Source organism: Indicator indicator, chromosome 9 (genome assembly GCF_027791375.1).
Source record: "Indicator indicator isolate 239-I01 chromosome 9, UM_Iind_1.1, whole genome shotgun sequence".
Taxonomy (NCBI): domain Eukaryota; kingdom Metazoa; phylum Chordata; class Aves; order Piciformes; family Indicatoridae; genus Indicator; species Indicator indicator.
In genome coordinates, this window is record NC_072018.1 from 11093823 (window position 1) to 11118669 (window position 24847).

Consider the following 24847-nt stretch of genomic DNA (forward strand, 5'->3'; position numbering starts at 1 on the left):
TTCTTGCCTGCAGTAACAGGATTAATGATTGGTGTGATCAGTGGTGGTCTCAGTAAATCAGCTATTGGAGTGCTGAGGCGTTTACTCTTTATTAGATGACAAAGTAGGAAAAACGCTTTGGTTCATGTGGCAGAACCTGTACAGTCAGTCTGACTTTCTGCACTTGTAATGAGTTTTAGGCCCTATGGGAAGGGGTGGAAAAAAGTACACTTGGGAACTGTCTGGGAGGAGCACAAGCCAGCAGCTCTTACCTGAGGAGAGAAGCTTGATGGGAGCCAAGAGCTGACTAAGTCTGTGTTCAGTCTGAACCTTTCTGGAGGGAAGGGAGACTGGCTTCATACATCCCGAGTTCAACTGAGAGCACTCAGCACCAGCAGGTTGGACCGCGGCAGGAGGTATTTGACTCTCAAGTGCTATCAGCTATGATCAGAGAGCAGGTAGGTTAATGGTAATTGAGCTCAGCCCTATTGCAGTAGCTGTTTTTTTCATTTTTGAAATTTTTTTTTCTTCTTTTCTCCACTGCCCTAGATAATTAGCTTCTGTAATGACCCATCTTGAATAGAGTCATTGAAAGAAATTGCTTTGGAAAGTGAAGCTGGGCAGTTTCAGCATTATACCAGGTCAAGAGGGCTAGAAATACATTTACTTGAAAAAAAAAAAAAAGCAGTTTTCACACAGGAGCAAAGTGTCAGGAGCTGGCCTGTCTAAATATCAGTAATAAATGTTACAAGTACTATCGGAAAAGTGTTAAGAGCTGGCCTAATCATATTTCTGGGCTTATGTGCTGGAGAGAATGATACGGTCTGTTAATTTAAGTGCTTTAGGAATGAGTTGTCTTGCTTCTGAAAATAAGAAAAAAGAGCTTCTTGGTGCTCCATGTTGTGACACCTGATGACATGCTCTGCCTGCAGCCCACAGACAAAAATATTGGTTTTGATGATAAACAGAGAATCCAAACAGCTGTAGGTTGTCACTTTGTGATAATGGGGACAGATGAGCTAATGGCAGGTGCAACACCACAATGAAAAAGTCCTGCTTTGATATCTCTGAATCTTGCAGTGCAAAGATTCAAGTATGTTACTTTCCTGGTCTTGTATTTATCCTGGTTTTAAATCAGCTGCGTAAGACTTGTTCGGGCAAGTCTTGCCTATCTTCTTCAGACAAATCCCCCCAGACTTCTACTGGTAGGTGATGAGATTATGCGGTTGCTAACACCTCAGGCTGAGGAGTTTTGCATGGTGTTCTGTGCAAAAAAGGAGCCCCATGTCCAAGGGAGTGAAATCCAGGTGTGTTCTGAGGCAGCAGTTTTCCACAGAGGTCATTGATGTCGTGCCTGGAGAGCCCAAGGATTCATTTCACAGCTTAAGCAGATAAATGGTTTTCATGCTAGTTCTGGCTCACATACTCTTTCTATAGGTATTCACCATGATATATAGGAATTTCTTCCAGAATATTCTGCTGTGGTTTCTTGGTGTTCTGCATATCTGGAAATGTATTGCATTTGATCTTGAGTAGAAGATCATGCTTAATGTACTTGGTATGAAGTACAGGCATAGAAGTCTTGCAGAGGGAAGAGTTTCCAAGTGGTGGACGTCCTGAAGCAGCAATATGCTGGCTCTTGGGATCTGTGTTTCTTTGTGTCTTTTCTTTATACTGAGCTTTCACTGAGGCAGAAATGTTTATGATGTGAAAAACCTTGAGGGGGTGAGGCTATGTGATGCAGACAACTCCATTGACATATAGCAGGAAAGGTTTGTGTGGAGCTCAACTGTAAACTGCTTAATGTGTCTCAAACGATACTGGATCCATTAATGTAACGTGACTTTTGGACAGTTAACTTATATTTACCTATAATGATATAATGCATTTGCTAAAGTATGTTCCTATATTGTATATAGCAAAAGATAAGTGTATATGGTTCAGAGGTATTACAGTTATCATCTGCAAAGAAACCTCGTGATTGTGTCTCTTCAGTGGCCTGTTAACAATTAAAATAAGGATTTGACTGCATTGGAACTCTGCTACTGCAAAACTCCATTAAGGGTGCTGCTCTGTTGCAGTGTGGCTGAAATTCCCCTCCCACACTGACAATAACCAGGCTAACTCAGTTCTGTGAGCTACTTATAGTGGCTTATTCTATAGTAAACCTTTTCTTGTACACCAGAGAAATGCCAGTCTTGTGAGAGCTATACTGCTCTAACTGCTTTCCCCATGAAGCAAGAGCTGGAAAAGTTTGGCTTTGTCTGGGAATGAGACACACCCTTGCCTGGGGGGCACTTGCCCTCCCCTCTCTCCTCCCTTTCAGAGCCTGAAAGATTTTGTTCTGAGACACTTTCAAGCTTCCCTTCCTCCCCAGTGTTCCCACTGTTTCACACAGCTTGATTTCTTTCCCCCTTTTATATCTGTTTTCCCTATTTCCATGCAAACACTGAAATGTAACTATTTTTTAAATTATTATTGTTGGTACAGTGGAAATGTGTAGCTCATTTTTAATGTGGAAAATAAGATTTATGGACTCCACAATGCCTGGCAAATGGTCTTCAGTTGTACAGCATTTGTAAAGCCTAATTAAGCATATTTCTCTCATTGAGAAGCTTCCCCGAACAGTTTCATCTTCAGTTTAACTTTTTTGAGGTTTCCATACCGTTGTACAAAGCGTTGGAATATGCAACAAAGTGCAGATTATGCGTTACTAAAGGCAAAAAAGGTTACTGTTCTACGAGGCAGGGGAATCCTTTTCTTCCAAAACCTTAACGCCAGGTCTTGCAAACTGTGTTATTATGGCGCGGGCTTGTCCTAAACTTAACCCTGCTGTGAATCTGTCTTTTGTCCATCCTTTTGTGTCATGGCGGTGGCCCTCGCCACACGTGAGGAGAGAGGGATGCTTTGTCAGTGTTCGTACCAGCCTTTAGGCTAGTCTTTAAAACAGATATATATTGTTTTGTTGTCGACCAGAAGCTGAGCCATTACACAGCAGAGAAAATCCGATACACGTGTATCTAACCCTGCGCCCACCCTCCCTCTCTGCCGGAAAACTACCCCGCGGGGCGCAGAGCGGGTGCGGGAGACCCGGCTCCGCCTTGTCCCGGCCCCACCTGCGGCCGCCGTCCCGTCGGCGGTGCGGTAGCAGCTGCCGGCCGCCGTAGCCCCTGCGAGGGGAGCCCGTGGCCGGGCTGAGAGGAAGAGAAAGGCGGCGAGAGTCGGGTTACAAGATGGCGGCGGCGCTGCGGTAACTGCTGAGGCGGCGGATCGGCGCCAGCGAGGGCCTGAGCTGGAGCGCGGCGTCGCTCTCGCCTTTGGGGAGCCATGAAAAGCGGCGCGTTAAAGGCCTCGCCGTGCCCCTGAGCTTCCCGGCGGCTCTGCTTCTTTCCGTATCCGCCATCGCTTCATCGCCCCCCGGAGGCGGAGCGGGCCCGGGCCTGGGCCCCAGGGCCGGCGCGGAGGCCCGAGGCCGGGGCTGCACCATGTCGGACACCCGTCGGCGGGTGAAGGTCTACACCCTCAACGAGGATCGGCAATGGGACGACAGGGGTACCGGGCACGTCTCCTCCACCTACGTGGAGCGGCTGAAGGGGATGTCGCTGCTGGTGCGCGCCGAGTCGGATGGTAAGAGTGTGGCCGGGACTGCGCGGAGGCCTAGATCCTTTGCCGCGGCCCGGGCTCGGGCCTGGGCCTTTTCCTCTCCTCGCTCCCCGCGGTCAGGCCTGGTCCCGGCGCCCCTTGCTGCCGCCCTCGCAGGGGTGACACCCGCCGCCGCCGGGCCTGGCTGCTGGTGTCTTCACTCGTCGCGCTTAGTAGTGAAGACCCTAGGGGGTTATTGTTGTTTTCCCATTTTTTCTTCAAGCTTGCGGCTCTGTACCAAGTTTTCACCCGACAGGCTATAGCAGTGGTTACTACCGTGGTACTAGACTTTTTCCCGTGCAGCATATCTTTTGATTAAAGAGAGATGAAGTTGCATATGACGACATCTTGTTCGCTTTCAGAATAATTTTGCTCGTTTTCAAAGTGCTCTTTTCCTCCCCTTCTTTCTGCTGTAAAAAAATGGTTGGTTTGTTTCCCCTAGAAATTCCCTGATTGCTTTCGAGTTTTGTGGCGTTGCTTAGGCTGTATTGCAATTTAAAGTCACTTTAAGGGTCTCTTTTGGAGGGGGAAGGGCACAGGCTCATCACTTCGTCAGCGGACAGGTGCTAATGTCCTAAATAAACCACCTAAAACTGGTGTAAGTTATCCTGGAGCTGTTGCCAGGCTACATATGCTACTTGAATACACAAGATAAGGTCCCAGGGGTTATAGTGTCTAGATGATTCACTTCTGAAGGACAGTTGAAGGAAATAAAAGCAGAAGGTCCATGTGGCTTCTGAGCCAAAAACATAACATGCTGGGCAGCATGTTATCAGGTGCAAGTTTGTGTAGGTTTTTCAAACAGGCTTTAAACAAGCTACTTCTCACAGTATGTTTCAGGAGTAAAAAACACTACTATAGAGAATTAGTACATTTTGATATGGATATTTGTGTTAAATTTTATCTTACAGGTCCTATTTTAGGGAGTTATGGTTAAAGAACATGATTAGGTTTCTGCAAAACAGGGATTAGGTTGAGCATATGTTGATGGGCACATTGGTGGTTGTTGTCAGATGCACAGACTTTCTTTGGTAAATTCAGTAAATCTCTTTACATACCTTTTTCAGGTTCGCTACTGCTAGAATCGAAGATAAATCCAAATACTGCATATCAAAAACAGCAGGCAAGTATTATTTCTAGGCTTTTTTTTTTCTCATTACTCATGCTGAGAAATTGTTTGATGCTCTAAGTAATGGCATTTTTCAGGAAAAAAAAGGAAGCATCATGACATGAGATTGTCAATGGTATTTTTCACAGAGATGTAAAACTTGCTTGGAAGTCTAGGTGCTATAATACTTCACATGTTGGTCTCCTAAAAAAACCTTTTGGACTCAAGCTTTGAATAGAATAGATAAAGTTTGGATAAATACTGAATTTATTACAGGAAAAATAGTTAGAAACATACATGCATAACTTTTGTCTCCCATCCCAGATTGTTTCTGAATTAGGAAGGAGAAAATGTTGCCAGCTCTGTTGTGGAGTCTTTATTTCTTAAGTTCTTTTTGACTCCCCTTTGTGGGACTTCATTCATTGTTGCTGTTAGTTTTTGGTTTAAGTCTTGAAAACTTATGTTATCCTAAGTAAACAGACTAGCTGTGTTGAGACTTAACTTGCACTTCTCTAAAAATAAGTAAAACAGTTGAGGGCTGTGGTAACAGGTCATTTCTGTTTAATCCTCTGAAATAATTAGCTTACTAATTCTCTTATGCTTTTGTTGCCTTTTCCTGCATTAATTTTTGGTGTCTCTGCTAACGTTCTCATGGTTCTTATTTTTTTCCCTTTCTATTCCTTTGTTCTGCAGTAGATGCTCTGTTCCTTTTGTTCAGTGTTTCGTGCTTCTTTTCATTGTGGTGTGCAGAATTGTTAGAGCACTAGTAATCGGTAATTTTGTTCTTCCAAAATAATGAAAAGTCTTTTAAGGATTTTGTCTTGGTGACAGGTTATGTGATGAGAATTTGAGGAAAGACTTACCTGTTGATCACAGGTTGGCTTTAGTTTAGAAGTGAGTTAGCATCTTGGGCACACCTTTTTTAGAAGGCTGTTTGCTGTGGTTTCTGCTTTTCACTCACTGGGTATTGGTGGATTTAGTCAGGTGGATGGCAATTGTAGGCCATACTGAGGAAGGAGGATGGTCTTCACAGAGCTCTGCAAGTCAAGAGCCTTGAACTCCTTCCTGTTTAGTAGAGGAAATGTACATAGTGAAATACAAATGCAGGTTATGATGCTGTAGAATTTTAAAGTGCTACCTGTTGCAGCCTGCTTTCTGAAACTTTATACAACTGAGTATTTAAAAGCCTTGCTTAAATCACTTGAAAGTTTGCTACAAATTAAGTAGCTTTTACTTGGGGGGGAAGTCTTTTTATGTTGTAGTTTTGAAAAACTCAGGTTGAGGTTTATTTTTGGTTGGCTTTTATTACTGATTCTAATGCCTTTGTGTCCTTATGGCTGTCACTTTGGGACATAGTTTAGTGATCATGGTAGTGTTGGGTTGACAGTTGGACTCAATGATCTTAATTCCAACCTTAATGGTTCTGTGATCCTATGATAAAGTGTTTGCTTCACTGTTTTCTCTGTGGAAGACAATTGGCTGGTTTTTTTTAAGATGAATAATCATGATTTCTAGAGAAAGGTTCTAGATTTGTCTAGCGTCTGAAATCTTACAGCTTTTAGTTGACAGACTGAAGTCCTCAAGTTTTATGTGCTTCCTACTGAGTAGAGTAGCAAAAAGTTAGACCTTGAGAGGTAGGCTTTCCTGAGGTCCTGTGTGGAATGTTGAAGTCTGTTATATAGGTAGCCTGAAGACTTGGAGGCTGTACTGATCCACCTAGGGCAGATGCCTGTAGGTGGGTGAAAGCATGAAGGGAGAGGTCTCTTTCCCCCTTGCCAGAGTTCAGATGCAGATTTTCATTAAGGTGCTGATCATCTTGGGTTTGGAGAAACCCTGCAGCTTGATGGAAAGGAATTGTGCCTTCACATCTGTCTTCGTATAAATTACTTGAATGGACTTAGAGAATAGTTATTGGATAAGTTGTGATTTTCTTAACAACACTGTGAAAAAGAAAAAGAGCTGATTTTCAGTTGCTGTGCATTAGTCTGATTCACAATATTGCACTATGCTAAGTAGTACTGGCTGTTAACTACTGAGATTGGATGTAAGTGCCAGGCTGCTCAGCATGCAGCATAAAGAATCTCTTAATTGCATGTATGCAAAAAACATGGACCCTGAAGAGCTTTAGATGCCCCTGGATTTTGGGGCATAGGCCTTGAAAGTTAACATACCTCCACTGATCACCTCATTGGCTGAAGGGCAGGGTTGGGTAAGTTCTGGAGGCTCAGGCACCAGCAGTTTAAAAAGTTGTTACCGCACCCATGTGGGTTTCCACCTTCTGCTTGAGGTTACAGTTCCCTGGCAAAACTGACAGAAGACTTGTGTCTTCAGTGACAAGTGAGGTGGATCCTGGTGTGCTATGTTCCAGCAGCTCAGTTGCTGGGGTGGTAGTTTCCATCTGCTTGGCTGTATGACTTGAACCTGCTTCCTAAGCCGTTGCTGTGAACACTGCCTCCTTTGGGTGTACTCTGTCCAGTCTCAGATGTGAGATGAAGAGCGTGTGCAAATACTGCCTTTTGCACAGAGTTGCAATCACTCCTGTGACAACAGAGAAATTTGCTTGAGGCAAAATCAAAGTTAGTTGAAGCTAGGATTTGACACATTTGCACAGGTGCTGTTGAAGCCATCCTAAGCAGTTGCCAAGGGTCTGCTTCACTACTCTTTTATGCCCACATGAGTATTCATGTTACTGTCTGCTAGGTTAGATGCAGAAACTTAATCAGTTGAAATAGTTCTTGTTGCTGGATTAATTTTTATCAGCATGTATTCCTCCAACTGGTTCACTGTATAGAATGCTTGTGCTGGGGAGTTGACAGGGCATGTAGAAATAAGGTGAGGTGGAGTAGCAGACATTGCACAGATAGTGCCAACACTGAAGAGGAACTTGAATTACTCTTGGGTTAAATTGTTCTGAATTAATCTCTTTTGTGTTTGAGTGAATTAAGGAATATTGCTGCTGTTCAGTGGTGAAGCAGCATTGCAGGTGCTAACCAGAGCAGGTGGGAGTGGTAGTCTCATGCAGCAGCTAGCCCTGGAAGCTCTGTGGTCTTCCTGGGTTGTCTTAGATCATGTGGGATGAGTAGATTGTACATGTCAGACAAGTAGATTTTATATTGGTTCTGGTCAATTATTTTCTGATTAAATTCTTTTAGTCTGAGAAATATTTTTGGATAAAATTACAGAAGTTGTGCTTCATGTGGGCAGTACAGATTGTAACAAATACCATTCAGTGACTCCAAAATTCTCAGATAATTTTTGAGTGCAGTCTCCATGCATGTAGTCGGTTACTGCACTATATCTCTTACTTGAATCATTCTGGGCTATGAATAGGATTTCTTCTTGTACGTGTCCTTCTTTGTTCATTGAGGGACCTGAGTCTCAGCTTACCTGGAAGTGAATTGATGTTGAGTGTCAGAGCACTAGAAATTTCACAGAATGTTTCAAGGTAAATATTTCAGATTTTGAGTTCTGTAGCAGCTATAAAATTGTACTTAAGAACTCTTGTTTTGAGGAATCTCTAAAAGAGACCCAGATTAGTGCCCACAGTCATAATTTTTTCCTTAAAGCCCAGTTCAACTGTTTACTCTAAAATGGCACACTGTAAACATGAAGATTCAGCTGTGTGTGAGCTGGAGATGAGGGTTGACAGCTGGGAGCAAAAACAGTGTAAGCTGTACCATTTGTGCACATGAATTGGAGCCCGAAAGCAGGGACACTACCTCTTAATATTTGTGACTGGAGGACAAAAGTGTAATACAGGTCACTAGAATAAATAAGCTAATTCTCCTGAACAGCATTAAGACCACAGCACAGTGTGTTCTGGTCTTCCCAGAAAGAGAAGACTGTCCCCTCACATCTGCCAGAGGAAATACTTAGGAGTGATCTCTGACCTGTGTAAGCCTAGATAACTGCCTTAACAAAGGTCTGTTTCAACCATCTAAACTAACCTGATTTTGATTGAAAGCAATTGCTGACTGACAGCAGGTTCAAGAGCAGGAGTGATCTCTCTGTATTAATTATGTATTTGTCCATCTGTCTCTGGATACATGAAGGATGGTGACTGGATAGTTGTTATGGATTGGCCTTTTTACATAGTGAACTTCGTTCCTTCATGTCATTAGGTGCGCAAAGGGAACCAAGAAGTACTTTTGGGTTAAAGATGTAAGAGGGTAATGGCAGCATCTCTTTCTTGTTACCACTGAAGTTTTCTAACGTATTTGTAAGTCAGTCAGAGATCTATTTGGGTTTGGTTGCTAAGCTTAAAGGTATCACTTGGAAGCTTTTGTTTACAAAAAAAATGCGGATCAAGAGTTAAAAGCCTTCCTAAGTTGTGAGGTAAATGATGACTTTCGTGGATGTGGGAAGTGAATTGGTCTATAAGGACTGTTAAGCAAGGGTCTGCTGGTGTTAAAAACCAACAAATTTGGTGGAACGTTGAACTGTTTTGATGGAGCTTACCAAATGTACCACAGAACTAGCAGAAAGCCATTCAGTTTGAATGTTTAACATCCTATAGGATGCTGAGCATGATTTCTTATGGTGCAGTAGCAGCTATCCTAATAAAACCTCATAAAAACTCCTTTTTAGTCTATTCAGAAATTACAGTGAATTTTCCAGGTACGCTGTGCAAGTGCACAAATTGAATTGATAGAGGCTGTACTAATAGAGGAAAATAAACTTTTTCAAATCAATATACCTGTTGGCAAGATGTCTGTAATTTCAGTAAGAACTTAGGAGTCTTACATTATTCCATTTGTAGGTCTTTTAACTGGTAAAAGAATCTGTTAACATTGATTAGGCATTATTTCTCACATTGCTAAGGCTGTGTCGAATCCTTTCTGAGGACAAAATTATATCATCTTGGTTTTTTGTTTCTACTTCATTAAGCATGAAAAGACTTAAATTGTTACATTGCAGGATTTTTGAATCTCCTACAATGTATGTGTTCTCTTGTCAAGACTTGGCTCAGAAGTATGTTGTAGAAAAATGCCATTATAAGTGTTTTGCATACGAAAATACATATGAAATTATATTCAAGTATATCAAATGTAAGGTAATGGTCATAAAATAGCAAAAATGAGATATGTCATTGTGGCAGAATAGGTGAGTTAGTATTTTAGTTTCTTTTTTTTTTTTGACAAATCTAACTTCAATAAAAATTATTTCCTCTTTAGCCACATTACTTAATAGAGTACAGATTAATATGCATCATAGACCTATTTCAGAAACAATTGGGTTCTTTGTTTTTGTCTTCAACAGGACACCCTGATTGTCTGGTCAGAAGCAGAAAACTATGATTTAGCACTGAGTTTTCAAGAAAAAGCTGGCTGTGATGAAATCTGGGAAAAAATCTGCCAGGTACAGTTAACTTGAAATTTTAGTGTCCTCTATGACTTCATGTATTTGTTCTGTAATTTTTAAACCTGCTTGTAAAATAAGTGCATATTCATCATTATTTTCTGTCTAAGACGTTAAGATGCCACTATTTAGAGCACTGGTTGTTGTTTTCATAATAGAATTCCATGCCTTTGAAAAATCACTGTGATGGTGCAACTCTGGTGCTGGGCATTTTAGGGTTTTTTTTGTTTGTTTTTATAGAAGAGGGGAATGCTAGAGTGTACCATGTTTTCATTCTCCTAGGCAGCCTTGGGAAAGCTGCTTGTTCAAGTGCAGTGGAGCAAAAAACCACATAAAGAGCTAGATCACTGTAAGTGATATCACTGTAGGTGATAAAAGAGGTGCTACTGCTCTGTGAGCTTGGGCATCTCCACGATTTCTTTTTTTCCCCGTGAAGACCTAAGTCTTACTGACTGTTTATGGATATTTGAATCTTTTATGTTGTTGTTATGAAACACTTCAGATTTAAAATTTTCAACGCTTTTTTGTGCAATTTTAATATTTGTGACTTTTTCCTGCCTTTGTTGTTTGTCTTTTTGTTGTGTTTCATTTAATGTTGGTATAGCTACTGAAAGGAGGTTTTGTTATGCCATTCTTTCCTTTTTATATTTTGTGCTTGTCTCTAAGGTGCCTCAGATTTCATGACTGCACAGGTGCTGTTAGGGTTTGGTTTAGTTTGATTTTATTACAAATAGACTCCTGAGGATGACGGTAGTGACTGTATAAGGTAGCGGCAGCAAGCTTACTCTTCTGCTTGACTAGACATTTTTCAGGCAACTGAGGGTGTAAAAGTTTCTGCACACATGTTATTTCAGTTACCAACTTGATTAATTTTTTTGTTCTGGGATGAGTCAGTAACTGTGTGCATTCTTTTTAGGTTCAAGGTAAGGATCCTTCAGTGGAAGTCACACAGGACCTTATTGAGTCAGAAGAGGAACACATAGAAGAAATGCCTGAAACTAGTCCTTTGATTGACCTTCCTACTTGTGAACTCAACAAACTTGAAGAGATTGCTGACCTAGTTACTTCTGTGCTCTCCTCACCCATCCGTAGAGAAAAGCTAGCACTGGCCTTGGAGAATGAGGGCTACATTAAAAAACTATTACAGCTTTTCCAAGTCTGTGAGAATTTAGAGAACACTGAAGGCTTACATCACTTATATGAAATTATTAGAGGAATTTTGTTCCTCAACAAAGCAACTCTGTTTGAGGTGATGTTTTCAGATGAGTGTATTATGGATGTTGTTGGATGCCTTGAGTATGATCCTTCTTTGGCTCAGCCAAAACGGCACAGGGAGTTCTTGACCAAAACAGCGAAATTTAAGGAGGTTATTCCTATAACAGACTCTGAACTCAGGCAAAAAATCCATCAGACTTACAGGGTACAGTATATTCAGGACATCATCTTGCCGACACCATCTGTTTTTGAAGAGAATTTTCTTTCTACCCTCACTTCCTTTATTTTCTTCAACAAAGTTGAGATTGTCAGTATGTTGCAGGTAAGTGGTTTTTAATACAGTATCAATGGATTATGTATAGATACATCTGGCTGTAGTTTCCAATATGATTACAGCTCTTTAACACCATGTGAGTTATCATACACAATTTCATTTGCCTCGTGTTTTGAATGCTTCCCCTTACTTCTGGTTCCTTTTATTTTGTATTTTAAAGGTGGTAGATTTAAGGTGAGTATATTAATATTCTTTCATGACTTGTAAACTGTTAAATGTTCTCCTTGGTTCACAAGCAGCATAAATGTTTTGAGCTGTTTTTGTATAGGTATGTATGGCACATGCAGCTTTTTGTATTGTATATCAGGGACATTTGTGATGTCTATAACGAAATATCTGTGATTGAAAAGAGCATGTTCTGAATCATTCCTGTTACACTACTGTTGCTCTATGCTATTAATTTCAAATGTTCATAGTGTATAGTAAGTAATTAGTTGGATTTTTTTCTTTATACTGACAGCCAGAAGTAATGATCAATGAATAACCAACATGTTACTACATAAAAAAACTTAATGCATACTTCGTAGTCAGAAGCATGTCTAAAAGTAGTTGGGTATGACAGCCAGACTGGACTGTGGCAGGACTCTTGGTGAAGATGAGCTTCATGACATCTTGGGTATTTTCGGGTCATATTTTGTTGTGCAAACTAATGGATGTCAGAGTGGTTTTGTTCTGTTTCTGATCCATGTCCTTAGAAAAATGGCACCTGCTGGTTGTAAATGTGGTATTCTCTGTGAAACAGGAAGTTCTATTGAGGATAAGAGGGTAGTTACAGTGGTGGAAAGAGGGGCACTGGAGAAATAACATTACCGTAAGTAGTATTTCTAAAGAAAGCAATAGAGGACTGGAGAGAAAGAAAATAAAAACTAAAGAAATGCAGATAATTGCATGAATAAGCTTTTGGGCTTCTTTCTTATTCTTGCCCGAATAGCAGAAAGAAACTAAGACCTGCTTAAAAAACTAATGACTTGGTGTTAAATAAAGATTTCCCTTCTTTTGCATATATTGCTTCCTAAAGCTAAAAATAAATTCAGTGTTACTCTCCTGAGGTCACAGTCCTGTTTCCATTTAGAGATTTTTAACTCTGTAAAGTTCTTTTTCATTTAAGCTTTACTGTACCAAATATTTAACTGTGCCTGAACAGAAAACTATGATTACATGTCATCTCTAGAACTTTAGTCAAAAAGTGCTGAAATCTTCTGGCAGTTCTTTGGTATTCTTCACTGCCATTTTTGCTGCAGTGGAGTGTATGGCACATAGGTTTGCCTGTCTGCTTGAAAGACTGTAATTGAGGTATATGTGATGATTTACAAATAATGTTGATATTTGCATCATTTGAGCTGCCCTGAGAATTACAAATTAAGAAGAAAGCACACATGTAAGAGATGTTAGTGATAAACTGCTTGAGCAAAATTACGTGGTAGTATGGACCTCTGGTTCAGGACTGTTGTCATGGTCCCTTGATGCAAATCAGCTCTAAAGCTCCTTTGGGTTTGGCAAACACATTAGAAATCTTGTTGCCCTAAATACACTGGCAAAGCTCCCTCAGAGTGCAGTTTATAGGAGTAACGGATCGTGTTTGTGCCTGCCACAAAGCTCCTTTCTGCGTGCTGCCAAGCAGTTGGTTCTGGCACTGCTTTCAGCAAAGGGCAGCCTGGTTGGAAAATGAGTGAGTGTGAAAAACCTAGACCCATCCTGTGCTTTAGGACATCAGGACTGCATTGTGGGGTAGCCTTAGATAAGGAAGAGATCTTTCTCCCCATGTGCTGCAGTGGGGGGTTTCTAGCATGTCTATTACTGATTGTAGCACAGCCAGGTGTGGTTTTTTTTCACAGACTTAATTAAACAGTTAAACCCAGCAAAGCCTAGAATACAACTACAATGTGCATCTATGTTGCACTCATCTGATGTTGATGCCAGGCATCGTTTGTTTGTCAAGGACTTCTTTTCCCGTAGCTTAAAATCTCTAGGAAGACAATTGTGAACCTTTGGGTGGCATTCCTGTAGCTGTAAATGTTCTATATTATGTTAGGGTAATAAAGCACACACGTTTCAGTGACAGCTCACAGAAAATTAGAGAAGTATGCCCCCTCAACATTGTGCAAGTAAATGTTTGTATATACATTAATTGGAGTGCTGCTATTCTGTTCATGTTTGTTCATGTGTTTAAGGTATAGAGTTGAATTAATACAACAAGATGTGTAATTCTATAATGCTGTAGCATAATGTTACTACTTAGTTTAAGATTCATATTGTATTTAAACGGTAACAGAGACATTTGACTTGAGAGAACACCAAGACTTTTCTATGTGAAGGAGCGCAGAGAAATCAATGTACCAAGAGGGTAGGAAGTGCCCAAGCGCTTGAGAGACTGGATGATGCTGGCTACAGTAAACTGGTGATGTGTCAATCTAGTCACCCTTGCACAGCTGAACTCAAAACATATTTGCAACACTGCAGGTCTGATATACGTGTAGTGAGAACAGCATAGGTGCAGCCTGGTAAAAATTGTATCTTCACTGGTGATTTATAGTGTAGAAGTGAATTGGCTATCTCCCTGAAAGGTCACATGCACAGTGCAGGGAGAGAAACTGCACAAAGGTATTTTTTGTACTTCTGATGCGTGGGGGTCTTTATGTTGCATCATACAGTATGTGGGGTAAGGACAAGCTGTAAAGCACAGGGGCAACGTGACAGAGCAGGAAAGGAAACTGCACCTTCTTTGGAGACTGGTCTTTCAGAAGGCAGTTTTGGTAATCCTTACCTATGCTCAGCTTAAATTTGTCTCTGGTCTCCTGGACCTGCTTCAGCTGCACAGAATGAGTACTGAAACAGCACACTTGAAATGGTCTTCCTGAATGTGTACTTCTGCATTTCCTTGCTGTGATAGAATAATGTGGAGAAAAAAAAGAAAAAAAAAATCCCCTTATCAGCTAATTCTAATAATGGAGTTTTTTGTTTGTAATTAAGCATTGTGGTTAAGCTTAAATCCAGTTTGACTTTTCTACAATGTGGAATCCAATAAAGATCAGTGTTACAACCTCTGAGAGGCACTGTGTAAGTTGTGTTCTTATGTATTATGCAGGAAGACGAGAAATTTTTGTCTGAAGTATTTGCACAGTTAACAGATGAAGCTACAGATGACGACAAGCGATGTGAATTGGTAAGTCAGTGGTCTTGGTGGTTCTTTGAGTGCCTTAAACTACAGAGATTAAGTGGAAATACTGAAACTGTTCTGCAGTAAATGAGATCTTTCTATAACTGGAATCCTTTCCAATGTAGCTCAGTCTTCTTTTATGTGCTCAATAGCAAAACAGTTCTTGCAATGTAAACTGATTGATTTGTTCTAAAAATTCTTTTATGGTGAGAAAGTACTAGCGCTAAGCTGACATCCTAGACTTAAAAGTACTTTCTTCCAAGTACTCTCCAGTATGCCATTTAATTTCTATTTGTGACATAAACATTGCTTTTTTTCTCTGTACTTGACTCATTCAAAAAGATAGTTTTAAGTTTTTTGACTGGGAATTGCCAGTAGTCCCTTTATATTAAAAACATTATTTATCCTTCAATAGGTTTACCAGCTTAAACTGCCATGTTAAAAATCTTGCTTTCAGCAAGGGCAGGCATCTTCGTTCTTTCATAAACAGAAGGCATGCGAGACAGGAGTGTAACTCCATCATATGCTAGGTGTGATAAAGTAGCTACAGGGTGACTGTATTTCTTTGAGGGAAATTTCAACTTCTTTTTTTTAATTATGAATATTATTTGGTTTTACTTTTGCTTTCCTTTTGGTGGTAGGAAGAGAGAAAACTAGAGTAATACCATTTTCTAGGAAGACACGTGTCAGCCAGTACACAAACTGATAGAAATTGTGGCACCTCTCTTACTTTAAGGAAGTTTTCTCAATCAAATACTCCTTAAATTATTATTTTTTCCTGTACCACAGGTTAACTTTTTCAAGGAGTTCTGCGCATTTTCTCAGACATTACAACCCCAGAACAGAGACGCATTTTTCAAAACTTTGGCAAAGTTGGGAATTCTTCCAGCTCTTGAAATTGTAATGGTAAGTGAACACTTAAAGCTTATTTTAAAACAATCAAAAGTTTCATTTAGCTAGTTTTTCCAGTGTGTCATTCACCTTTGTGTCAATTTGACTGTTGGTCAGTTGGAAAGTTGAAGTTCATTGTAACACTCATAATCCAGAAATGTCCACAGTGTTCTGAAGTAGCCTGACTTCTGTTATTATTTTCACTTTGATGAATTCTCTGACTGCTAAATGCAGTCCTTTTTATCATGTAGTGTGAAATGGAAAGCTACTCTTCTTCATGTGGCAGCCTGGTTGGTTTTTCTGTTCTTGTTGGTTTTGGAACAGTGCCACAGAAGTATTTTTAGATAATCCTGAACTGTTAGCTTGTTCCTATCCAAAAGATCACATAATCCTGTCTTTCCAGGGGTATAAAGCAGATTAATCTCCCTTAATCAGCAATGCAAAAACATAATATTTTTTTTCACTCCTTTGGTTGAAGAAGCTGTTGTTGCCTTACTGTTGCAATTCGTCTGTCAGTAGTGTTGTTACTCAGAAACTAGAAATTCAAGTAGTTTTATATTCTAGAGTAACAACCTGTGAACTTAACCAAAGGGCACTGAGTGTTATGGAAACATAAAAGTCTTATAGATGCTGAGTGATTAGGTAAAACCTAATCTCATTATTCTTTTCCAGGGTTAGACCAGTCCAGATAGTTCCTATTTTGTTAATAATTTAGGGTTACAAATTGTATGGAGAAAATCACATACCTTAAGGAAAAGTCTTAATTCTTGTTGCCTATAACTGAGTACAGAAATTCTTGTACAAATTGATTCATACAGTTGGACCCTTTGTACAAAACAGTAAGCTATGGATAATAGGTACAATTACTGTGTTTGTCATAGAAACTGCTGTAATAAAACGCTCTCCAAACTTTTAACTCCCTATTTCTTGCAGCTCTAGTTGATAATAAACACCAAACACGATTTACCTTTTGTTTTTTGTTGTTTTTTTTTTTTTTAAATTAGGGAATGGATGATCTGCAGGTTAGATCTGCTGCTACAGATATATTTTCTTATCTAGTAGAATTTAGCCCATCCATGGTCCGAGAATTTGTAATGCAAGAGGCCCAGCAGAGTGACGATGTAAGTAAAAGTGGTTTGGAATTTGAATATACTAGTCTTAGAGCAAGCGGAAAAGGAAACAGCAAAACAAACCTCTCCAGAATTTGGGCTACAATTAGCCTCAAAGTGCCGATACTAGCAACACAGGGAAAAGTATATTTAGAAATTTCTAAGCATGTTGTTGTTCCCTGTGTTTATATTGGATTGTTGTGGATCTGTTTAACAGAGATTTTGGGTGAAGAGAGTTGTCCTTGGCAGAACTCTAGTGTTTAAATGCAGCTCCCAATTCTTCTGTTTCATGTAAATTTTAAGAAGAAGCCTGATGCAGTAACTAGGGAAATCATTCCACAGTTGAAACTATGTCTAATTATTTTCTGTGTGTTTGTTTGGGGTGGGGTTTTTTGCAGGATATCCTCCTCATCAATGTGGTCATTGAGCAGATGATCTGTGATACTGATCCTGAGCTTGGGGGAGCTGTTCAGCTAATGGGGCTTTTGCGTACTCTGATAGATCCAGAGAATATGTTGGCCACAGCTAATGTAAGAAAATACAAAGGGGTAATGACACTTTACTGTCTCAGCAAGATGAAAGACCTGATAGACTTTCTATTACTGTTATTGTGGGTGAAGGCTAAAAAATATCAGAAATTTTCTTTGAATGTTACGTCTGGTCTGTTACCAAATTTAAACAGCATGAAAGCAAGCTGAAATTTCCATATAGCTTTTGATAATGAAAGGCATGTGGCATTGTTACAAGTATTTATTAAACCAAGCAGCCTGTGCTTCAGTGAAATAGCCCTGAATAGGGGACTGTAACTCAAGTAGCTGAATGGAAATAGCAAAGACAGTGCAAAATAAAACTAGATCCACGTTTTAACAGGACTGGAACAGTAAATACACAGCTTCATCAAACTGGTGCCATACTGAAGGATTTATGTTCTTGATTTCCAGGTTGTACATACGTGTTTCAGTGTCAGAGCAGGAAATTATAGAAATTTGCTTTAAATCTTTACTCATTCCTTTCTTTTAGCTGCTTACATTCTGAATCCAAACCAAAGTATTTCTAATTCAATGCATATTCCATATAAGAGGAGTCATCCATTGGTACACGCATACTGTATAGAATAGAGTGAAATGGATCAATGATAGTTTTTTCTTTAGTGTCAAACAAGTATGTATGTTGTTACAGATAAAATGACTGCACTTAATAGTTTAAGCAAATTTTATCTAGCACTTTGAGTCGCTGATGTATCTTCAGTATCCATGGGGGGGATTTTTTGGTGATAAATAGGTTGGTTTAATGTCTCTTAGTTCTTTTCACAAAATGAAGAAATGCATCTTCCTGGAGTGAAGACAATGAGGGACGCACAACTAAAAAGATACAGGCAGAATTGAAGGACCTGATAGAATTTTTTTGTAGGCTGATAGTTATGTTACTGCTCTTACTTATTTAAAAGGCTGTGGACGATTGTCAGTAATTAATAAAGTTGTATTTCTTTTAGAAAACAGAAAAAAGTGAATTTCTCAATTTCTTCTACAACCATTGTATGCATGTTCTTACTGCGCCCCTTCTGGCTAATACATCAGAAGATAAATGTGAAAAAGGTAATATTTTTTTCCCCTTAAAGTCTTACAGTGTTTTCGAGTGACTTAAACAGCAATAAGCCTGCAGTACAAGTTGAGAGTATGCTTGCTGAAAACTGTTGTTCCTCCAGTGGCAGGATAATATGGGCAGATGGTTTAACAGTCTTGCAGCTTTAAATGATAACATTATCTTTAGTGCTGTGCTTTGTAAAATGTGTACCTCCTCGATGTGTAGTGTTAATTGTATGCAGGTTTTACTAGTATAATTTCAGAGAATCTTTGCTGTTAGTTCACAGGTCATTTTCTCTAAAAGGTCATCAAAATGCTATGATCATTCATCAGTGATTACTTGACTCCGGCACAGGGGAGTGTTCAGGTGCTAAACTCTGAAGACAAGTTTTCACTCACTTGGCTGTATTGTGGAAATGTTGAGGGAAATCTCTTCAAAGAAATGCAACTTGCAGCTCTGTTGTCTTGTTTCTTTTTTTCCTGGTGACAGTAAAAGAACTGGAAATCTGTTTGATGCACTCAATTACTTTTAGTAATTTACAGATGGGTATTTAATATCTCCTGGGGTCAGGCATTTCTCTGGGTGCTCTTTCAAAAGATTAGATCAAACCAATATGTATTTGCTGAAAACATTTCTTTCATCTTGGCCATCTTCTGATATTAAATGTTAGGTTAAAAAAATCAATGTTTTATGCCTATTATATGAAAAGAAACCTTATAGAATATCTGTAGTACTCATTTTATTATACTATTTGAAACATTCAGAGTAGCATTTTCTTCAGTTGAGGTAGGAATAATATCTCCAAGTATTAAATTAAATATTTTCACTCAGCTGAATTTGAAACTTTGTTGTATAAATTGAACAGAAAGATCTCTTCTGGCACATGTTCTTGCTATGTGCTTATTTCCCAGTAGTCTACAGAAAGTTCTGATTTGATGAAAAGGTTGAACAGCTGGATGAACAAGGCTTTGAAAACCTTTTTCTGATCTTTGTATTCTATTTCTCAGATGCAGTAGTTGGATCTGCTAAGAGTAATACAATTTCTCCTGGTAAGTTTTAATTGACCTTGAGTGTTGAAACTTGTTTTGTCTGTTGTGTATGGTGGGTTTATTTAAAAAGAAGTTAGCCCTGTCCATACTTAATTTTTCTCAATACTTGTTATTGAAATAGACACAGGTGCTTTGAGATGACAGGAAGCTGAAGGAACATTTACATCTGCTTTTGAGTTAATTGTTTCACTGTTGTTTTTTTCCCTAACTAGCCTTGCTGCTGAAAGTTTAAATCATTGTTAGCAGAATGCACACTAACAAGTTCAGATTTTCATCCATGTAGGCTGCTCTTTAGAGCATTATGAAAAGACACTGATAATTGTGTTCACACAAATACGGATCTGACTGGTTTTCCTTGTAACTTCCTACTGTTAGTTTGGGTTGCTGTAACCAGTAACTCACTGATCCTGGCAGAAGTCCCACTTTCAGTGCAGAGAGATTTTTGCAACTTGGTAAAAAGAAAAAGGAGAAGCCAGGGACCCAGTGTCCCACTTCCTAAAGTGTGCAACTAAAACCACGTCAGGAACCCAATAGCTTGGTGATGGTTTGGTGGGTAACTTTTCTGGGTTTTTTTGATGCAACCTAAGCCATTAATTTTTCTCGTAGATAATTATCAAACAGCACAACTACTTGCCTTAATTTTGGAGCTGCTTACTTTTTGTGTGGAGCACCACACATACCACATCAAGAATTACATTATGAACAAAGATCTGCTTAGAAGAGTACTGGTCTTGATGAATTCGAAACACACGTTCCTGGCCTTGTGTGAGTATGGAGCTATTGTGATTTCCTTCTTCAGGGCTTGGTGTGTACTGTGTAGAATGTGTTTGAATGCAAGTGGATACTGAAATCTAAAATTCATCTTAATTTCCTATTGATTACTGACTAGCTGATTAGTCGGTTTTGAAAAAATGGCAGATATCTGTTTGTATAGATCAGTGTAGTTTGTGGAGGAAGGAGAATTACATCTTTTGAAATCCACAGTGATCTTTATGCCAGTAAGGATTGTTTGTGGAACAGAAATACTGTCATTTCTTAATAACATCATAAATCCAGTGCTTCTTGTGGAGAGAATGAAATTTTGTGAACCGTGGTGTTTAAAAAACAGGAGTTGGTTCTGGGAGGTTAACACAGAAGACCACCAGGAATAAACTAATAATTTAATTTCACACGTGCTATAGTTTATTGCTGCTGTATTTCAAAAGGAAATAAATGGACCCTGATCAGGTTCCTATACTCAGAAAAGCCAAAGCATGAGAGAAAGGTCAGCAAGTGTTTCTTCTGAAATTTTTAACGCTTATGGTTTGGGGGCACATCTTAAGCTCAGTAACATTGGGGGGTTTTCCTATTTTCCAGGAGAAGTGGATTTGAACTCTGGCATGTAGCCATTAAATTACTGAATATCTTTCTTCATACAGGTGCTCTTCGCTTTATGAGAAGGATAATCGGCCTAAAAGATGAATTTTATAATCGTTACATCACCAAGGGGAACCTGTTTGAACCAGTTATAAATGCTCTCTTGGATAATGGAACTAGGTACAATCTGCTCAACTCTGCTGTGATTGAGCTGTTTGAATTCATCAGAGTGGTAAGTTAAGCAGCTTCTTTAGATCTTACATGTCTCAGGTGGGAATTCAGACTGCAAACTCAGCCATGAAATAGTGTGTTACCACTTAAAATCACAAACTAAAAATCCCACTGCTAAATATCCACATAGAAAGGAGCCAGTAAGCCTGCTTCTCATGCTTGTTTTACTTGATATCCCATCACAGAGTATGGATCAGCCCTGTTTACATAGGAGTCTGTGGCAAAGATAAATATCCTGTAGATTAAGTTCTTCTAAGTGGTTAACAGTGTTTCTTTGCACAATGCAAAATTTACCCCTGAATAATTTGAACCGAGGAATTAAGTGAAATCTGTTGCATGTGAGTAAATCTGAGTATTATTTGATCTAAATGAGATGTGACTATAAATTTAAATGATCCTGTTCTTAAAAATCCTTCCCACATGCTTTCTTAGCCATTGTCAGCTCCATCAGTAGCTTTTCCACCTGCAGCATTAGTGGGAACAGTGTGTACATAGAAAGGGCAGACAAGACAAGCAAGAACTCCCAGTTGGCTGTACGCTAGGCTTGAAAACAAGGATTTGCACGCTCCTGAGCCACTCATTGCAAGTGCCTTGATGTGGGGAGTCTTCTCAGGGAATTGTTGTGGGTTAGATTAGATTTCCCCAGTAACTTACTTTTTCAGAAATCTGCCCCAAAGAGCACATCTCAGCACACTCAGAACTTGGAAGTAAAAATGGAACTGTGGTTTGTGAAAACAAAAGGGCAGTTTTTAGCCCATAGGTATTGTAGCTGCTAGCTTTTCCTGCATGAAGAAAGTGCGTTGTGTTTCCAAGTGCCAGCATGGCATGAACATTAAGATTGCCTGATACAGTGAGGCTTGTTACAGGGCGACTGACCAAAAGGTGCCTCATCCCTTGGGTGTTGCCCTTGTTAACTGAGGTCTAGAAAGAGAAATGAACCTTTAGGGGGGGAGCAGGGCCTGGCTGAAGTAACCTTAATCCTGGATAGCAAGTGTCATGGTTTAATCCAATGATCAGAAATAGAATTGGCACAGCACTGAGTATTTCTGTCCATTTATATTTGGAAATCATAATTTCTGTATTTCAGCTTTTTCATGTTTTTTATGTTCTTCATAATAATGTTTTGACTCTGCATGTTAATATTAGAGACTGGACCCCTGTTTTGTTCTTATGCAGGAAGATATTAAGTCCCTTATTGCACATATAGTTGAAAACTTTTATAATGCACTTGAATCTATCGAATACGTTCAGACATTCAAGGGACTGAAGACAAAATATGAGCAAGAAAAAGACCGACAGAGCCAGAAACTGAATAGGTATGACCCAGTTTGTGTTCCAAGACTTTCATTGAATGCCATCATATTAGGTAACATTCTGCTCCTGTGGTTTTTTTATTTTTTTATTTCCTGAAGGGCAGAAAAAGTAAAAGCCTGGGGTTGGGGTGGTTTTTCATTCTTGATGAAAACTTCAATTAGAGGAAACTTCCTCTAACTTCCCTTGTCTGCTGTAGCACAGTTTGTGTTTGTCAGTGTATTAAATGTTACATTCAGAAAACTCAGCTTTTATGAAGAGCAGAATCTTCTGTCATTCAGTTATGATTCACTCTGCCTTACTGTTAACTGGGGTTCTGGTGGAGCTTATGTTGATGGTAGAACCAAGGACAGGGCAGGACTGCCCTCTCAAATCCACTGCATTCACTCTGAAGCCTCAGAAGCCATTTCTGATCCTGGCCAAGTCTGAAGCAGCAGCAACATTTGAACGACTTGTCGTGTGTCTCTTACAGTGTTCCATCTATATTGCGTAGCAATAGATTTCGCAGAGATGCAAGAGCTTTAGAGGAGGATGAAGAAATGTGGTTCAATGAAGACGAAGAGGAAGAAGGTGAAGCTGTTGTACCTCCAGTTGAGAAGTCAAAACAGGAGGATGATTTTCCAGATAGTTACGAAAAATTTATGGAAACTAAAAAAGGTATTTATGTAATTTCAGCTTGTCAGCGCTGGAGGCACTGTGTGCTAGAAATGGGGAGTATTGTGTAAAGAAACCAGCTGTTTGTGCATCATAAGCAGGAGTAGGGGTATTCCATGTAGTGAAGTAATTCATTCCTAGCATGTCTTTGCAAGCTAGTTTAGGACTAAAATAATGAGTTAAATTGCTCCATGCATGCCTCTAGTTTAAATGACATTCCAAAGCAAAACTTGCCATGTGCTTGTGTGTGTGCTAGGTGAGCTGTGTTCCCCAGCATCTGAGCAACTCAGAGTTTGAGTGCTGGCATGCTTTGCCTGAGGTCATAGGGGAGTTGGTATAAACTGAATTAAAACAAGATGATGGCTTTTTCCCTGTGATTATGCTGTGATGTGGATTGTACTCCACGGTGTACAGCTAATACTTAAGTATGAAAATGTTTGTCCCTCAGCTAAAGAGAGCGAAGACAAAGAGAATCTACCAAAAAGGACTTCAGCTGGGGGATTCAAATTCACTTTTTCCCACTCAGCCAGTGCAGCCAATGGTGCAAATGGTGCAAACAGTAAATCTGTGGCAGCTCAGACATCACCAGCAAGCTCAAACAGCTCCTCTTCAAAGAACACAACCCTGACCACAGCAGTGACGGCCACAAAGGTGGGAGAACTCATACAAAAGCTGCTGTCCTCGCTTAGGGCAGCACAGCAGTGTCCTGAGACTTTACTGGTGATGAGGCAAGGTCAGCATTGGCCTGTAGGCAGGATGTCTTCTTCACATACAAATTCATCCAAACCCTGCCTAGATAAACCCTTACTTCATTTGGAGAACGATTTAAGGGAAGTATTAGGAGGGACTGGAGTCTGGTGGTGGTCTGGTGGGCACAGCTTAATCTCACATCTGCCTAATGTAGCTGCTCCCACTCCTCAGCTTTAACTATCCAGTTGCTGCTTTTTATGTGCGTGTGATATACATGCAAGCCTTTTTTTTCTGAATTAAGTTAGTGTCATCAGTGAATTAGTACGTGTTTTAAAGCAGCTGGAGTAAGATTCAGAGGAGCTGGGCAGTTCCAGGACTTTTTAACATTGCAGTTCAAAAACATTCTTAAGACAAATGGATCTTCGAATGAAAAAGGCATTGCCAAGAAGCCTTCTGCTGCAGGCTTGTTTATCCCACCAGGTTGCTGGGGTTAGGTACTAAAATTGCACATTCCTAGATATTCAGTGTGAGATTTTCTTGTATTTTTGTAATTGGCAGGGAAGTCTGGTTGGCCTAGTGGATTATCCTGATGATGAAGATGATGATGAAGAGGAGGAGACATCTCCACGGAAAAGACCTCGTCTGGGTTCATAAATTAAACCAAAACTTTGGAATAAACTATTATTATGGGGTTTCAAATGCTGCAACTGTTTTAAGAGCTAAAAAGGATCTGATTCAGAAAGCTTTTTCCCATGAGTATATAAGATAATACAAGGAGTAGCAAAAGAAACTCACTGTATCAGCTAGAAAGGGTTAGTTCTGTAAACACAAAGCTTCCAAGGAACTTAATGTCTTTCTAGTAAGTAAGAAGTCTGCCATTCTGGCTGTCAAAAAAAAAAAAACAAAACAACAAAACCACACACAAAAAGAAGTGGGTTAGTATTCAGAGGACCTGGATGATGGCTTCTCAGCAAGGACAGTCTCAGGTGTTGGGAGGGCAGGGGGAGGGAAGGGGGTGATAAATGCTTTTTAAAAAATAATGCAGGGTTTCCCCAGAACTAGGAAAAAAAAAAAAAAGAAAAAATAAATCCAGGGTTAAATTTTGAACCCGGTAATCTTAATCTTAATTTTGTAATGGTGCTGTGAGTTGTGTTCCTCTAGCAATGCCTTGCTGAAAAA

At 39.7% G+C, this 24847-nt stretch overlaps 1 protein-coding gene across 5 annotated transcripts; it reads left to right on the plus strand.

Moving 5' to 3' along the window:
• Positions 1 to 3464: 3464 nt before the first annotated feature.
• On the plus strand, positions 3465 to 24644 carry PPP4R3B (protein phosphatase 4 regulatory subunit 3B). 5 transcript variants are annotated; one of them, XM_054383837.1, is made up of 16 exons: positions 3465 to 3606; positions 4689 to 4744; positions 9989 to 10087; positions 11004 to 11624; positions 14722 to 14799; positions 15583 to 15699; positions 16689 to 16805; positions 17192 to 17323; positions 18286 to 18388; positions 19385 to 19426; positions 20033 to 20191; positions 20845 to 21014; positions 22190 to 22329; positions 22797 to 22981; positions 23427 to 23629; positions 24227 to 24644. In XM_054383837.1, exons 1-16 carry the CDS (start codon positions 3465 to 3467, stop codon positions 24320 to 24322), a joined length of 2460 nt encoding a protein of 819 aa, XP_054239812.1. In that variant the 3' UTR covers positions 24323 to 24644. The 5 variants fall into 5 exon arrangements, with proteins under 5 accessions (XP_054239812.1, XP_054239813.1, XP_054239815.1 ...); XM_054383838.1 differs by lacking the exon at positions 19385 to 19426 and having other exon boundaries at positions 16689 to 16847; XM_054383840.1 differs by lacking the exon at positions 20033 to 20191.
• Positions 24645 to 24847: the final 203 nt, after the last annotated feature.